Source organism: Fistularia commersonii, chromosome 1, assembly GCF_037954325.1.
Source record: "Fistularia commersonii isolate RoL2024-O1a breed Wild chromosome 1, RoL_Fcom_v1.0, whole genome shotgun sequence".
Lineage (NCBI taxonomy): Eukaryota > Metazoa > Chordata > Actinopteri > Syngnathiformes > Fistulariidae > Fistularia > Fistularia commersonii.
The window spans coordinates 11,572,448-11,589,003 of record NC_141284.1 but is presented as its reverse complement, the minus strand read 5'-3'; the positions used below and the strand labels follow the sequence as shown (position 1 = coordinate 11,589,003).

General features: G+C 38.9%; 1 protein-coding gene across 2 annotated transcripts in view; it reads right to left on the bottom strand.

Moving 5' to 3' along the window:
- col12a1a (collagen, type XII, alpha 1a) overlaps positions 1–16,556 on the bottom strand; it is a 52,113-nt gene that overhangs the window by 19,512 nt on the left and 16,045 nt on the right. For both annotated transcript variants that reach the window (XM_086147884.1, XM_086147873.1), the window contains exons 15-38: positions 16,083–16,349; positions 15,790–15,982; positions 15,560–15,684; positions 13,764–13,913; positions 13,555–13,674; positions 13,276–13,440; positions 13,053–13,199; positions 12,437–12,576; positions 11,743–11,872; positions 10,924–11,069; positions 10,309–10,438; positions 9,885–10,021; positions 8,935–9,064; positions 8,659–8,798; positions 8,281–8,413; positions 8,068–8,088; positions 6,969–7,108; positions 4,640–4,769; positions 4,345–4,484; positions 4,136–4,265; positions 2,148–2,290; positions 985–1,114; positions 717–859; positions 403–532 (exon numbers count right to left, since the gene is read on the bottom strand). In XM_086147884.1, the coding sequence (XP_086004010.1) occupies positions 403–532; positions 717–859; positions 985–1,114; positions 2,148–2,290; positions 4,136–4,265; positions 4,345–4,484; positions 4,640–4,769; positions 6,969–7,108; positions 8,068–8,088; positions 8,281–8,413; positions 8,659–8,798; positions 8,935–9,064; positions 9,885–10,021; positions 10,309–10,438; positions 10,924–11,069; positions 11,743–11,872; positions 12,437–12,576; positions 13,053–13,199; positions 13,276–13,440; positions 13,555–13,674; positions 13,764–13,913; positions 15,560–15,684; positions 15,790–15,982; positions 16,083–16,349 (3,360 nt within the window). The remainder of the gene's footprint in view (positions 1–402; positions 533–716; positions 860–984; positions 1,115–2,147; positions 2,291–4,135; positions 4,266–4,344; positions 4,485–4,639; positions 4,770–6,968; positions 7,109–8,067; positions 8,089–8,280; positions 8,414–8,658; positions 8,799–8,934; positions 9,065–9,884; positions 10,022–10,308; positions 10,439–10,923; positions 11,070–11,742; positions 11,873–12,436; positions 12,577–13,052; positions 13,200–13,275; positions 13,441–13,554; positions 13,675–13,763; positions 13,914–15,559; positions 15,685–15,789; positions 15,983–16,082; positions 16,350–16,556) is intronic.

Below are 16,556 nucleotides of genomic sequence, written 5' to 3'. Positions count from 1 at the left end.
ATGACACAGAATAGGGTTTCTTTAGTTTGAACGTCAAGTTAGCCAAAGTGCGAGCTGGCAAAATTAGCATATCAAAAGGTCTTGTCTGGCTGGAATACAGAAAGTGCACAGTTTCTGCTAAATACTCTAATGCTTTTGGCCAACATGAAAAGTCAAAAGCTTCTTGTATTCCCATTTGGCTATAAAACTGTGTGTGCTTAATCAGGGGATTGGTTTATTCAGATTTTTGCTGTACATTGCACATCCTGGGAACGAGATGTTCATATGAAGGACTGCATTATTATCCATTAGTGTTTGTCCAAATGCACAATTTCATGTCCTTAAATTGTCTCTGCCTTAGGCAATTGGATGCACATGAGATGCAGCTCAAAAACCATTGTGCACAGATCGAGTAGTCTATACCTGTGTGTCCAGTTCCATCCAGTTCTCCTCCTGGTCCATCACCATAGATAGCAGTAACTTTAATATTGTAAGGAGTGTCTGGATCGAGGTTCTGCAGCACCACATTGTTTCTGTTCCCTGGTACTGTTGTCTGCAAAATATTAGATGTAACCAATCCAGAAAACAATGGATCATTGAAAAACTTAATACTTGTGGTCTTTGTAGTATCATTCTTGAGCTCAAACCCGATGAAATTATTTTCTCTTATTTTTTAAACAGATGGCAGTCAATAGAAATGAATTAATTGTGGAAAATAAACAATGAAATAGGCTTACATATTCCTCAATAGGGTCCCCAGTAATTTGCGCATAAGTGATGCGGTACTGCATCACAGGACCATCTGCATGTTCCCAGCTCACAGAGAGTGTAGAGGTAGTGGGATCGTACACATTCATGTTCCTGGGGCCACTGCGAGGAACTAAGGGAGGAAACATTTGGCAAAAATATTGGTTTTACCAGATTTTCTGGCTCTCAAGAACTGAAATATAATCTGTTTCATTTGTAACAAACATCATCTTCTAACTTCCTGTCAAGGGTTCTTACGGGTTATTCCGGTGTCACTAATAGTGGGTCCTTCACCATCGCTATACAGGGCAACAACTCCAACATTGTATTCAGTTTCTGGAATCAGCTGCTCCAGCAGGGCTGTTGTGGTGGTCCCTGGTACCACAACCTACATCAAATTGACAGAGATTTAAAGTGAGTGATCAGTGTCAGTGTCGCATATTGCAAGTTCTAGCCTGTATTTGTTCAACAGCCCATTGGTGTCAGACTTAACTGGGAGGATTGTACATTATGCTTTGCCGTCAAAATGTGACTTAGCGATGTGGGGTGAAACCTCTTCTTGTTAAGAAAGCTGATTATATGTATTATTCTCTTTACAACCTCAGCTGTATCAAAACTGCATCCACTCTCATTATTAGTTTTCTCGTGTATGAGTGTCACAGTAGGAAAATATTAAAGTTAGGGATTTTTGCAGCAAAACCAACCAGGTGTTGCATCGTAACTCACCAAAGAAAGGCAAGAGCCGGCTATAAATTTCCTCTGAAACTGAAGGTAAAACACACCACTCTTCGAAATGAACTGGGATTTGCCCTATTATTCAGATCCTATCTTACGAAGATCAGTAACGTCTTAAGGGTCAAGCATTTTGGTAAAAGCTAAGGAGACCTAATGGTTGACAATTAAGTAGAACTTCAAAGGCTGCTTGTGTATTCTTTATGCAGGCCAATAAATCCTTTCCATGTGAAGATTTGGGCATACAGCGGTTCCAGATGACATTTACATGTTAAAAGCGGAAGTTGCAATTAGAGAATCTCTCCTTTAATGATCAAAGTCTTGGTTTCAAACTCAGCAATTTACACTCGTGCAGGGATACAGATGCAACATTTGGTGAGCATATAAATGTTTCTTTGAAACAACTCAGGATGAGGCTTTTACAGTCCCCTTGCCAAATGGCATACTGTAAATGTTGTCTTAAGAGGGTTGCTGCCTGGGTATCTGCTGTAATGATCTTATGTTGATGATTACCCCAGTTTCTTTTTGTATAATGTTTGATATTTTGGGATGCAGACACTAGCACATCATTTTATTTCAGTGGTTTTCATCACTCTAAAATTCACATGAAACGTGGTCTTTCCTGAAAAGCCGGAGAAAAACTGAAATTAATCTCGTTCGGTATTACTTTCCATTTAGTGAAAACTCACCGATTCCTTAGGCCTAGCGCCAGTCACAGGTGCATAGACCACTCGGTACTGCAGAACTGGACCTGTGGCAGCCTCCCAGCGAACATTCAGAGTGTTTGTGGTCGGATTGAAAACTTGGATGTTCCTTACAGGGCTACGTTCCACTGTAAAGTCCAGAATTTCAGGTGGTTAGAAGGGGAAGGTAAATGTCAAGTGAAGGTTCAGCAAAAATATTGAAAGAAAACAGGAGAAGAGAGTGACGACAGGGTTCAAAACTGGAGGTGTTTTGGGCAGATTGCAAAGGAGGCTGGACAGAAAGGACGAGACAAAAAAGACCTAACGCATGGTAAGACCTGGAGCATGGTCAAAGGTAAATAGATAAAAAGCCTTAAACCAAAACTATATAAATCACCTCATTAAAATAATGGTGAATAATAATTATTCATATATATATATATATATATATATATATATATATATATATATAAAACTCAGTTAATTATTAATAACAATTATCTGGATTATTATTAATAATTAATTAATAATCCTGTCGCTTTACTGACACTATTAGCAGGTAGAGAGAAAATATGACCAAGAGCCTCCTTCATGCAAGTTGCCTATGGACGCTAGCTGCCATTTACCATTACAAAGATATATCAACTGAATCGCCTGTATGTAAAACATCTATATCAGCACCAGCTTGTCAATCTCTCATGAAGACACATGATGGACCCCCCCCCCTTTTATTTTATCTATTTTACTTTGGTTGACAGCTTGAACAGACCCAGAATGTTTCTGTAAAATATGAACAACATAGCAACTGGCAGAAACAGGTTTAAACAATACTGCAATCAGCAGGACACATCCTGTCAGTGCCCCAAAGGTTGATGAAAAGCATCTTCTAAGATCTACTAAGCATTTAAAGCATACATGCTTCCCTGTTTGAAGCTTGCACACTAAAAAAGCTTTTGTGCTGCTGCCCATTATTACACCATTAATGCAGGGCAGGGGTGGGGGGTGAATACTGTTGGCACAGTGAGTGAGCTTCCACACTTTCAGGATTGCTCTGATAGTCATTATCTATGTTCTAGCACATATGATAGTTCCTGACTGGAACAAGAATAATTTAGAGCAATGCTGTTGGTATGATGCTACATCTTGTTGTTCTATACACACACAAGTATAGAAATGTACAGTGCATGTTATAGAAATTGATTTGACAACCAGTCCATGCCATAAAGGGTCTGTGTAACAAAAAAGCTACTGAACATTGCCACTAAAAGGAAAGTTGGGGTAACAGGAACATGGATGAAGCATGACTTTCGCCAAGTGAGTTGAGAGCCATAAAAAATATAATGCTCTCCATTCATTTTTACCGTCCTTCTGTTTCTTTTCCCCAAAGGGGAACCAATTACTCAACATGCCCCCACCTCCAATTTCCAAGCCCCACCATTATCCTGACCACTACCCCGCATTCCAACCTATAAATGGACAATATTACAGTAAAGAGAGAGGAGACACCATTGTAATGCTGCCAGTACAGAGGAATTCCTTCCTACACGATCACCCCGCAAAATGCTGACTCATTCCCCACTGAGGTTAGTGGTTAAAAACAGTTGGAGAAACTGGAAAATCTGCATTCAAATTCAAACCTTAGCTACAATATGATGACGGTGCTTGTCGCATATGTTATGTCCTATGGTCAATACTTCATGGGAGGTGCGCATTAATAAACATCTTGAGGAGCGAAGGATATTCAAGCTTTCAAGCGTATTATAAAATAAATATTCTGACCTGTCTGCCTGCTGCACAGTAAGAGTGACCTAACAAGGTCACTGAGTTCCCTCTGGGAAGACATTCTCTTAAAACATCCTCAGTCTGCTTGGTCTTTTTCTAACAACTGTTGTAGTTTTACTTTAATTGCAGAAAAATAACTGGAACATAGTTCCGCACGAAGAGTTACTTTCAAACATCTTTATAACACTGTTTCATGCAAGGGCAGGGCTTACATGTTTTGCCATTCTCTGACATGCGCTGTCCCTCTCCAGCAGAGTAGACAGGAACCACGGTTGCAGTATAGACAGTATCAGAATCAAGGTTCTTCAGCACAGTGTTGTATGTGTTGCCTGACACTTGCACCTAAAATACAAGAGATGCCGGTTGCTTTGTCAGTGGAAGTAAAAATAAATAAGAACAAGATGCCAAATTCCCAACTTACCATTTCTTCATTACCCCCGGCTGCAGGAACGTAATAGATCTTGTACTGCCGCACGTTGCCTTCAGCGGCCTCCCATTGGACATTCAGGGTGCTGGTAGTGGGATCAGTTACCCGAAGGTTCCTAACACCACCCAAAGGCTCTGAATTGCATAAAAATATGACAGCCCTTAACACTGTGTACATTCCGTATTGATCATTTTGATTTCATCATCACAAGTGACCTTAGCAACTGCAATTACCGGTACATAAAATGGCTCGATTGCATTCTAGAGCGTCAAACTTGAAAAGAACTTACTGGTCTTGCCAACTCCGTTCAATTCTCTACTAACACCTCGAGCATAGACCCCCACGACGGTGATGGAATATTCGGTGTCAGGTGTCAGCTTGGGAATAAGGAGTGATGTCTTTTTCCCTCCAATCTGGGTCTGGTTTAGAAAGAAAAATCAGAATCAGAAATACTTTATTGATCCCGGAGTCTCAGATGCTCTATCCAGAAATAAATAAAATGAATAAATGGGAAGTGATCAGCAGGAATAAATTAACAAAGATAATAAAGATAATAAAACAATCAAGAAACCAAAAATTTTACTTTTCCTGGCTTTACAAACGACGCCAATTTCTGAATTGAATTTTTTTGTTTCCATAACCAAGATGATCGCACTGGTTGTAGATATGGGGGTAGAAGATTCTCAAATAAATAGTTTGCTAATCAGTGTGAAGCCAACGTCCATCTATTTCCCTGGAAAGCAGTGACATTTCCTTAATGAAGAAAGATATTGGATCTGTTTATGTAATGGAGTGAATATAAATCTTGATGGGTTCTTAAAAATTGAATAATCTGATGGATAGAATCCCACCAACAAAATTCTGAGCTGCCAATCTTTTATGGGAAGAATAGCTTCAGTGTGTTTGGACTTCACAACTATATATTGACTGGTCCAGGTAAATCACTGTGCAAATGGCTAGTGCACTTAGATGTCTTTTTGTAACAAGTGTAGCCAGTGATGAATTTATTGCATTTGATCTGGCATCAGCAATAAAGCAGGGATGTTAGAGAATGAAGTATGGGCCTGAAAGAATAAATCCACTTTTACCCTGTGAGTGTGATGGGTTTCTCGCAGATAAATTTTTTCAATGGACAAAGACAAGACAATATAATACAGTACAATCAAATTTGATTGATGCTAACCTGTTATCTTCCAGTTTTGAATCAGCTATTGGGAAAACTACATTTTCGCAATCTCTTACATAAAAAATGTTGCAACTAAACACAAAAGGCAAGCGTAATCTTAAATTGTACAATCCAATATGCAAGACTAAGTGGATAGAACAAACTGCAAATGAATAGCAAGGTTTGTAAGGGCACCAGTGACAGGCACTTAAAAAACCACATACTGCACCATATGACAACTATGGCTGAGTACTCTGTCATTACACGAACCCATATTGACCTGGCTGCGCAAGCCCATTCTGCCTTACTAACATTCAAGCATAACACACACACTTATTGAACTAAAAAATAATAAAATAAATAAACAGTCATCCAAAGGGACTTCCAACGAGACTGCCAAAAATGCAGGACCAGTGGGAGACAGTCTGCTGTGTCAGAAAACATTGAGAAGTACTGAGGGCTTTTGTCCGCATTGCTAATGTGACATCCAAACAAGAAACTAAAAGGTTTGACTGAATATAAACTATATGAATGCAATTCAAAGAGGCAGGGCTCTGGATTTCTGGAGGCAGTGAAAAGCAAATCCAATGACTGAATCAAATATCACGAAGCCATTCACTTCATCGGAGTGAGAAATGTATATCTTATGTCCAGAGTAGAAACCAAAAGTTAGCTCATATTTTAAATTCTAGTATTACTTATAACCGAAATGCCATCTAAATGAGTAAACACAATGAAATCATCAAAGGTATCGATGTTGACTTGGCTTAGAATTATTGTTTGCTCCTGAGTTTTTAAGAACTCATTCTCCTTGCAGTCTTTTCATTCTTTGTTTCCTTTCTGTTATTTATGAGATCTGTTTTTGTTTTTCTTTTTGTTTTGTTTTACAAATATATATATTTTTCAGCGATTCTCAAACTTGTGATCAAACAATAATAGTGGTTTAATTCTGATTTTCATGTGCATGATCTTGAATTTTTCATTTAACATTTATGTATATGCATTTGAAATGAAAAAAAGCATAATACCCGAAGTATATTAGAAGTATATTCCCTTTTAAACAGCTAGCCCAAAATCATGACTAAGCAAGACATATTTGCTGCTTTGTACTTGTTATATTTTTTGAACACAGTAGAACCATTCATGATTGATCAGAAACATTCATTTTTATTTTGTCTATCTGCATAGAAATATAAAGGAATACGAATACCATAATGACTTTAATTGCAGAGAATGAATTTCCCCACGGCGATTAAAAAAGGATTAATTATTATTATTATTCTCTTCATTGTGATCGACTGATAGTTGGAGGCCATGCTGTTTGTTAGACCAATAAGTTTAGCGTTATTGTAGAGTGTACACATCATGACTTTACTGGAAAGATCTGCAGAGGCAGCACATTGTGGCGATTCACAATGGCCGATAGTGCTTGTTTGTATATTGCATTACTTACAGTTTGGCTCCTGCCTCCAGAAGTAGGGACATATGTGATCTTGTAGTTCTGAACACGCCCTGGGGCTGGATTCCATCTGGCATTGAGGGTGGTGATAGTTTCATTGAACACCACCAAGTTGGTAGGAGGTCCATGTGGAGCTGCAAAATGCATAAAACTCTCATTAATGCTATGTAGGAGTGTGAATTTATTTCATGTTGTAAGAGATGATGCTTCATGGACTTCCTTTTAAAATATCTTTAAAGATGCTATCCTTGATAGAATGAATATACCCATACTTTATATGCCAAATAACTTTTGTTTAGCAAGGGGCCTATATGCCTTTTGACTGGTTCATCTATTGACAATGACATTGTAGATTTTTTTTTTCCACTGTTCGGAAAAAAATCATCAATCAAGGAATGCAGATTTAAAGAAGAAAAGACGATTCACTTCAGTGATCCTGTCTTTTCTAAAGCAATGATGGATTTCCTCAAACAGCAGTGGACTTGTGAAAAGATTTATGATGATGATTAATAGATGGAGTGAATATCTACTAATTAATAGATAAATAGCTGAATGTTGGATAAATTGATGGATGGATGGGCAAATTGAAGGATGGATGGATGGATGGATGAATGGATGGATAGATGGATGGATGGATAGATGGATGAATGAATGGATGGATGGATGGATGCATGCATTAATAGATGATTGATAGACAGATGGACTGATAGATGGATGGACAGATCATTGGATGGATGAACAAATTGATTGATTAATCAATGGAGGGATGATGGAATCCTGCGATTCACATCCCAGTGTGGGCAGGGCATGCATATTTTGGAATCCATCCTTAGCTGCTGAGTTTGACTGCATAACAATATAATGGTGAACAGCCTTGGGATGGATGGCATGAACACTGACACAAACATTAAGACGGACAGACATTTAAAATGACTGGCTTTGTCGGCTGCAGCACAGCAGCACAACAGCACTGGAGCGGCAGATGAGTTAGGTGCTTTGTTTGATGACAAGGGCTGATCCATAATCAATAGGGCGGATGACTGGGCAAAATTATAAAACATGCATCCTCTTGCTTTACCCGCAATATACTTACTTGACCCAACTTGCCTGGACACTATAGAGGCAAAAATAGAAATGTATAATGGGCACATCCTTCACTTAACACTTTATATCAACCCAGAAGGTACAAACCATGTTGTAATCATTGGGATGTCTTTTTGATCAAATCTAGCAGAGAAATTCTATGATGCAACTACACAAAAACACTGTCTTGGATTGTCACCGTAGAACTACTAGTGTATCTTACATGTCCTCTCAGTTCCGAGTAGATCCTCGCTCTCTGATTCATCTGGATAGATTGCAGTGACAGACACATCGTAAGGAGTGTCTGTTTCCAGCTTCTCTATGAGGTAGCTTGTTTCATCACTGTTCAGAATCGCCTGGTGAAGAAAACACAAACACAGTATGTGGGTAGGAGCTTGATTGGTTATTGCCAATAAAAATCGTGTTCCAGGAACACAATATCCACATTAAAGTGCTTATGTAATTGGTTGAGGGCAAAAGTTTGTTTTTGGATGATACGCCTCCTCTGAGGATGTTCCTCTTAACATTTTTGCTGAACTCACCATGATCCATATGATTTTTTAAAAAATATAAATATCTTAGACAAAGGGATCATTCTTACATATTGGAAGTTGGCCTCTCCTTGTTTCGTCCAGCCAATGCGGTACATTGCCACATCTGGTGCTCCATGCTCCCAGTGTGCTATGAAGCTGGTTTGGGTGACATCTGTGAAATGCAGGTTCTTTGGGGAAGGAACCACGTCTGCAATGATATGTTAAGAGACATTAAATTAAGAGAGTTAAGATGCCTTGAGGGCTCTAAACATTACCTACAGTCAGATGACTGGAAAGGAAATGGGGTACGTCTAGTTGCCATGGTGATGCATTTGCCCTCTTACCAGTGGTTGCTTCTCCCAACATTGTCCGAGCTGGACCCTCAGCATAGACTGGTGTAACTGTCAGGGCATATTTTGTCTGTGATGTCAGGCTCTCGAGTTGCTTGTCGGTTACACTTCCATCTACTTCCAGCTACATATGCAGAGTGATTAAAAAATATGCATTAAAAACTAATCAAAACTTGAATTCAATTCTTGATAAAATAATTGTTCCCTCTTTAGCCTTATTTTTTTCCAGAAACACAGTTTTGTAGCCTCACTTCTGCTTTTTTAGTTTGGGCAAATCTTAACGGACATGTTGCTAAGGGACTGTAAAATCATGCAAATGGCTGAACCAGGAGGGATTTTTTCTGCATTTGTGTTTTTTGTGGCACGTTGTTAGTTAATGGGACACATCAAATCCATAAGGTAAGTAAATTGTTCTCTTACTTACTGGCCAGCTTCTTTTTCTTTCCCACACACTACATTCTTGACAATCAAAAGATCCCTTGAGTGTCTTACACATGTTCTTCCAGCACAAGAGCTTTAGCGATTACAACCTCCTGATTTTGTGCCAAATAAGTAGTAAATAGCAAGAAGGTTGCTGATGTTGCCAAAGAATTCCCAGAAGGGATTCAAGTACGTTGAGGCATTTGTCTATTCAGTATGAACAAAACCACCCCTTTACACACACAAAACTGTATTCATATATTATGCATATGAATACATATATCATTATCTGAAGACTTATCGTGGTCATAGGAACCACAAACACTGGGGTTGCAATAAAATATTTTAAAATGTATAAATTGTCGTCAATTTAATTTTAAAACAATTTTAATATACAAGACGCTCAACTTCAAATCTTCGCAATACTCTTGTGAGAATTAATCTGCTAAAAGCACCGGTATATTTTCTTGCAAGGCAAAAAAACAAAAAAGAAAGAATACACAGCAGAACAATATTAAACTTGCCTCCTTGGGTTCTCCTGATTCAGGCTTGTAGGTGATAATGTATTTACGAACAGGACCAGGAGCAGCATCCCAGTTGAGAATCATGGTACTATGGGTGACATCACGGACCCTCAGTTCACCCACAGGAGGAAGAGGCACTGAAGTGTAGACAAAATATTAATGTTAGCATCAGTATATATTACGGTACAAAAGAATGAAGAAAATATTCAGTCCACACAGCTCTCAATTGACCAAAGAACCATTATACTGGTTTCCACTTGAAACTTTACAATGCATATGTTATAAGCACTTGAAAATATTGTTTATGAAATGGTCAAACCAAATAAAAAAAACACAGAGTCCAACATCCATGCTCATACTAATCCATGCCAGCCCCCAAAAAATTGGTTCTACAGCAGGAAAATCATTTTTAGCCGGGACATACATGTGACTCCTTGATCAGTGAGTGGTTCACTTGCAGATTCTCCATGGAGGGCAAAGAGAGACAGTGTGTAGGCTGTGTTGGGGACTAATTTCACCAGCTGGACTTCAGTTACATCTCCTCCCACTCTGATCTGAAAGGAAACAAAAAAAAAAAAAACAATGAACACAGTCTCAGCTGGTAAGCGATGATAGGGTCTCCTAAGTGACATACATAGAAACAGATCAACAGAAAGAAATATTCTGATGAGGACATTCTCTTGGCTGAGTCAGATCATGTAATATACACCACTTTGTGTCTGAAAATGTCCCTATGTATTTTGCCAATTTTTCAGCTTTGGTGTATTGTGAAGCAAGCAATGTCAGTAAACAAGAGTCATCATATAATCTTTTTCACAGTTTGAGCACTGATGACTCTTGGTGGGAGCATTTCATTGTATTTTACAAAGTTAGTGTGTAGTTGTGTACACAACTGTATGATTATGTAAAGCATAATTACACATGCATGCAGCCATTTATTTATTACTCACATATGTGACATTCACAAATAACTGAAAGTACAGTACACCTCTTTTTTCCACACACCCTGTACTTCAGTTGCCATCTGAATGTCTCTTACCTCCTCCTCAATAGATGGCTGGGTGGCATTGATGGCACTATAAAGTAGCATGTAGCCTGTGGCACCCTCCGCCTCCTCCCATCTCACACGCATGGTTGTCATCTGCTCATCAAAAATGTCCATCCTCCTCACAGCACTGAGGGGCACTGAATTATCATGCAGTGATGTTAAAATGAAACAATCAGTGGCAAGTCATCTTTTGCAGTTTAATGATTTACACTCAGTGCAATGTATGTGCTTTTGACAGACACACTACCACTAAGTACTTAATGCTCTGAAGGTCATCTTCAAGAAGCACTCAATAGTTTTTCAAAAAGGAAGAAATTATTGTTATAATGTAAAATATGTATGAACCTATCTTACTGTCTGTTATCTTTGGTAACAACATGTATTTTTCACACTGGACCAATAACTGTATGTTTCATTGGATGGCAGCCACAGTCTACATGCAGCAAAGACATGTCTTTAGAACCCTTAAAATAGCATTTGTAAGGGAAATTCATAAAATTAAAAGTTAAAAGATTCTTGAGTTCTCACGAACATCTTGAAATTAAAAACACTGTTCTCTGACAGATATGCCTACCTGGTTACCTAAAATGGAATAGTGTCTTTGATTCACTTTAAGTAAATTAGGCCCAATATGACCAATCGGGACCACCGCATAGTCGGGTGATTTATAATAGTGTCAAGCATCAAATTTGGTTGGTCCTTTCCATTCACACGCCAACTTCAACTATTATGTCATTTAAAGTAGATTTCTTCAAATAAAAAAAACAAAGGCCAAGCAGTAAACCAAAACCCCAGAATGAGAAAACCTACATGTGGTCTCTGCTCCCTCCAGGGGGTCACTGCTCTCCTCACCCACCACTGAATAGACAGCGATCAGGTACTCGGTGAGGGGGTTGAGCTGCTGAAGAACCACTGTGGTCTGTTCGCCGTCCACAAACACCTTGCAAATGACAGGGAGGTAAGAGACTGTTAAGTTAAAAAAATGAGAAAATCCATTTAAAGGATGTTTGACAAAAGGAAATCCATTCAGACTTTTTCAGGTTAGTTCATCTTTTTGCAACTCTTTCCAGTTTGTTCAATACAATCCTCAACACAAGTCTTCACTTGAGTAAAAGTTGCCATATGCCTCTATTCTGAGAAAAATGTACAAAAATACAAATAAGCAATAGGAAAATTCTGTGATGACTGAAAAAAAAGTTGAAAATTCAGCCAACAAAAAAACAACCTATTTTACAAATTGTGGGATCATCCAAGGAAAAGTATTGAATCAATATTTGTTTCCAAACACTCAAAACCGTGAACTGTGCTTTTGTCCCTTGCCAAGTGTCAGATCAAAAAAAGTAATGAGACTGCAGTAGGGCAAGAGAACTGCAGAAGCCTAGAAACAAGCATCTAGTGGAGTTTCCTATTAGTCTTTGAAACTGTCATTCACATTTAAGGCTACACCAGGAGAAAATAAGCTGCATTTGCTGCAGTTTTGGGGATTATTTATGAAGTGGAATACCTGTTGTGGTTGTCCTGACAGTGTCCTGTACTCAACACGGTATTTTTCCACCGGGCCATCAGGGGCAGTCCATGTGGCTCGGAAAGATTGATGAGTCACCTCTGATGTTACCAGAGCAGTGGGTGCATCAGGGGCACCTCCTTTCAGTTATAAGCATAAAAAGATAAAACGTGCATCATGAGTCATCATGGTGAGCTTATACATGTGCAAAAACCTTTCCACTTGTTTCTAACATTTTCGCAAACACATGCACATTCTAGTAAACGTTATCCTCCCTGATAAGTTCCTCCATCGCGTCCTATCACAGAACTTTAATCTGATTAAGAAGCGTGGAATTTCCGTTACCAGGGAGTCCAAATGAATTTTCAGAGAACAGAAAGTAATAGATCAACAGACTTTCCCCAAGGGTCGGCTGCATTTGTGCACTTAGTGCTTAGTCAAAGTGGTGGTCCTGACATGTCACTGTCTGTGAGGCTGGAATTTCTTCAGGAGGTTTATAAAAGTTAATGCTAGATTTGGGGAAGGACCAGTTTGTTCAGACAATATGTAAGGCCTTCAGTAAAATCCGCTGCTTAAGTCTGCACAACCTCTTTCTGTGTTTTATAGTGACACACACCTGGTCCTTTGACACTGTTGCAAAGATTGTCAGTTAGATTGTCCACAATGTCCAACAGGAAAGAGAAATCGGCCACATTGTACATGTGGATCTCATCCGGATCAGAAGCGATGGACCTCAATTCATTTTCATCAGCATTCTTCACACCTGTGAATCAAGCAGTCATTAGTTGTTTGATATCTATGTGAATTCTTGTGAACTAAAGGGACATGTATTTGCTCACCAATGGCATAGAGCTCAATGCCTGTGTCACGCAAATTCCGAGAGTTGAGAATGACATCGTCCTGGGACTTGCCGTCAGTAATCAGCACACCGATTCTGCGAGAGTTTGGGCGCATGCCGACATTCTCTTTGAAATTATTCTGGAGGATGTAGTTCAAAGCCAAACCTGTAAAAAAAAAAGGCATGAATTTTCACTTTTGAATCATAATTTCTTTCAACGAGTATTCAAGGAGCATGCAGAATACAGTGCAAATTTGCATCAACAAATATATGGACATACCGGTCAATGTGTTTCCACCTTTGTACGGAAGGTTAGCAACAGCTTCCAGGAGGGATTCACGAGTTCTGTGAGCATCCAAATGCCATTCAGTCTTTGGATCTCCACTGTACTGAGCAAGACCTAAAGCAATTGAAAACATTTTTTAGACTAATGAATAAACAACTTTATCTTAATAAAGGAAAGGTTGGTTTCAATAATGGTAGACGCACCAATCTGGACCCTTTCAGGGCCAATTTCAAAGACTCCCACCATTCGTGCAATGAAAGCACGGATAGTCTTGAAGTTGAGGCGTCCAATACTCCAGGAGCCATCCACAAGAAGAACAATGTCTGCTTGAGCAGTAGTCTTACACATTATATCTGAGAGAATTAAAAAAACATCAATGTCATAACTGGACAAAATGACTATTTGAGACCAAATGACATTCTATGTAAAATGGTGTGTGAGCGGGGTTTTGAGTATAAGTGAGATATGAAGATGGTTGAGAGGAAAAGTAAAGAAAGAATGAAGATTCATGACATAGCATTTGACAAAATGAATACCATCCAGAAAGAAACCCTACAAACAGCATCTTCACAACAAAATAGCAAGGATGCAACAATACATCTCTTCTTTGATTGAACATTCTAATCGGTGGTTTGTTTTATTTTCCAGATATCTTCTTGTCTATGGCGTAGCAGGATATCATCTCCCTTCGTTCTTTTTTGTTTGCTCTTTTTTTGGATCCATGTGTTAGTCCCAGTGGCAAATGTTGAGAAAATGGCCATAACTGCTTGTGATATATCAAAGGTCTTCATCGAGGAGAATCCTGTGGCCTTCAGAGGAGCATGGAATTATTCAGATCACATTTCCACCTGTGTGATGATGAGCCAGTCTCCCTCGGCACCTAAAAGAAGTCTGCAGATATGCAATTTGCGTACACAGATGTTGCACTAACTGCCTCTGTCTGCAACTGAGCACAGGTTATATTTTTGATTTACAACCGGGTCAATCCCCTCCCCACATAAATCTAAACCCAACACATATTGCCAGCTGCCACACGCCACTGCCAGCTGTCAAGCTTACACAAGACAAGGATTAGAAAAAAAAAGCCAACATCCCATGTCACCTAATATCTCAGTAGAAATGAAAAGAAATGAAAGAAATCAATTGAAATGTCTCCATATGAGAAAGTAAATGTGTAAATGGAATACAGGTTTACTTCGAGTAACAGATCATATATACATACATACATACAAGTGTGTACTGTATATGTGTATATAGATAGATAGATAGATAGACAGACAGACAGACGGACAGACAGACAGACAGACAGACAGACAGATAGACAGATAGATAGACAGATAGATAGATAGATAGATAGATAGATAGATAGATAGATAGATAGATAGATAGATAGATAGATAGATAGATAGATAGATAGATAGATAGATAGATAGATAGATAGATAGATAGATAGATAGATAGATAGATATAGATATAGATATAGATAGATATGCTATCCTGGCAAACACTTTGTTTCTCTTTTCACATTTCAGTCTTCCACTCTCCAGCTTATCAAACAGATTATTAAACTGACTGAAACAGATTATGAATCAAATATACCCTAGCTGTATTTGTACAGGAGGTAGTAAAAGCAATGTGACACAATAAGGAAAGAAAGTAAATTGGGACAGATGGAACTGCCATCACTTCGGAGTAAATTGCTTTTGAGGAGAGGAGTGAGAAACTCTTTGGTTTTTATAAGGAGTAGGTCCAGAGTGTGTTTTCTGAAGCAAAAGTTTCCAGTGTTATGCCATTACTGCCAGTAGACACACAAAATGCTGAAGGCTGACTTGTTAGTAGTAAAAAGTATAATATCCTGGTATCTTTGTTTCATGTCTGCTCATGCTGCTGGTCTTTCATCAGATCATGCAAGTTACTTAGATCATCTTTGTGCTCCAAAATCACTAATGATAAAATGTGATTGTTTACTTGTACATTCTAGAAATTATTTAAACATTACCTGGTGTTTGAAAAGGAGGAAGCTCAGGGTCCTCAGTGAAAGTGGTTCTCTCCTCTCCAGCCAATGGCATGCTCTCACCTCCTTCAAACATGCCAAATACATTCACTGTGTACTTGGTATCAGCTCTGTTGAACAAAATAATAATTTTGCATTTCAGAAAGGTACAACAAAAAATTGAAAGAGAGGATATTAGAATACCCAATACATAGTTCAACAGCCTGTAGGCATACCTTAATTCCTCCAGTACCACAGTGTTGTCATAGGGGCCAACTAAAAGTTCCCCCAGGTCAATGTCATTCTCAACAGGGTGGAAAGTGACTTTATAACCCTTGACATCACCAGGCGCTGGGTCCCAGGTTACACGGAAACTTGTTTTGGTTGGTTCTGAGGTGTGAAGATTTTGAGGACCTTTGTAAGGTGACACTAAAAATGAAATAGAGGCAAAGGTTGTAAAACGTAACCCACCTAAATGATCAAAAACCTATGCTGTGATGATTTTAAAGCTTTTGATAAAACAACATACATGTGGTTCCAACTCCTTGCCTCGCTTTGCCTTCCCCAGAACGGTAGACGGGTAAGACAGTGATGTCATAGGTGGTGCGATGTGAAAGACGCTTCAGCACAGTAGATGTATTGCCAGCTGGTACCTTAGCTGCTAACTGACGCCCTCCAGACTGTGGCTTATAAGTAACACGGTAGTTGATTACATTCCCAGGTGCTGCCTGCCATGTCACTCTCATGCTCTTCTCTGTCTCCTCAGAGACAACAATGGCCTTGCCAGCAGCAGACACTGAAAAAAGGGAAAAAAAGCAATAAAATTAAAAGAGAATAACTGATGGATGGATAGTCTGAAGTTTATTGAGGACTTTGGATCTTGATCAAATAGGAATTCGTGCTACATTTATTTAAAGTCTGTGTTTCCAATATACCTTTGGAAACATAAGCAACACGACTTTTCTGAGAGTAAGTTAACTAAACTCTGACAAGTTTGGCTACC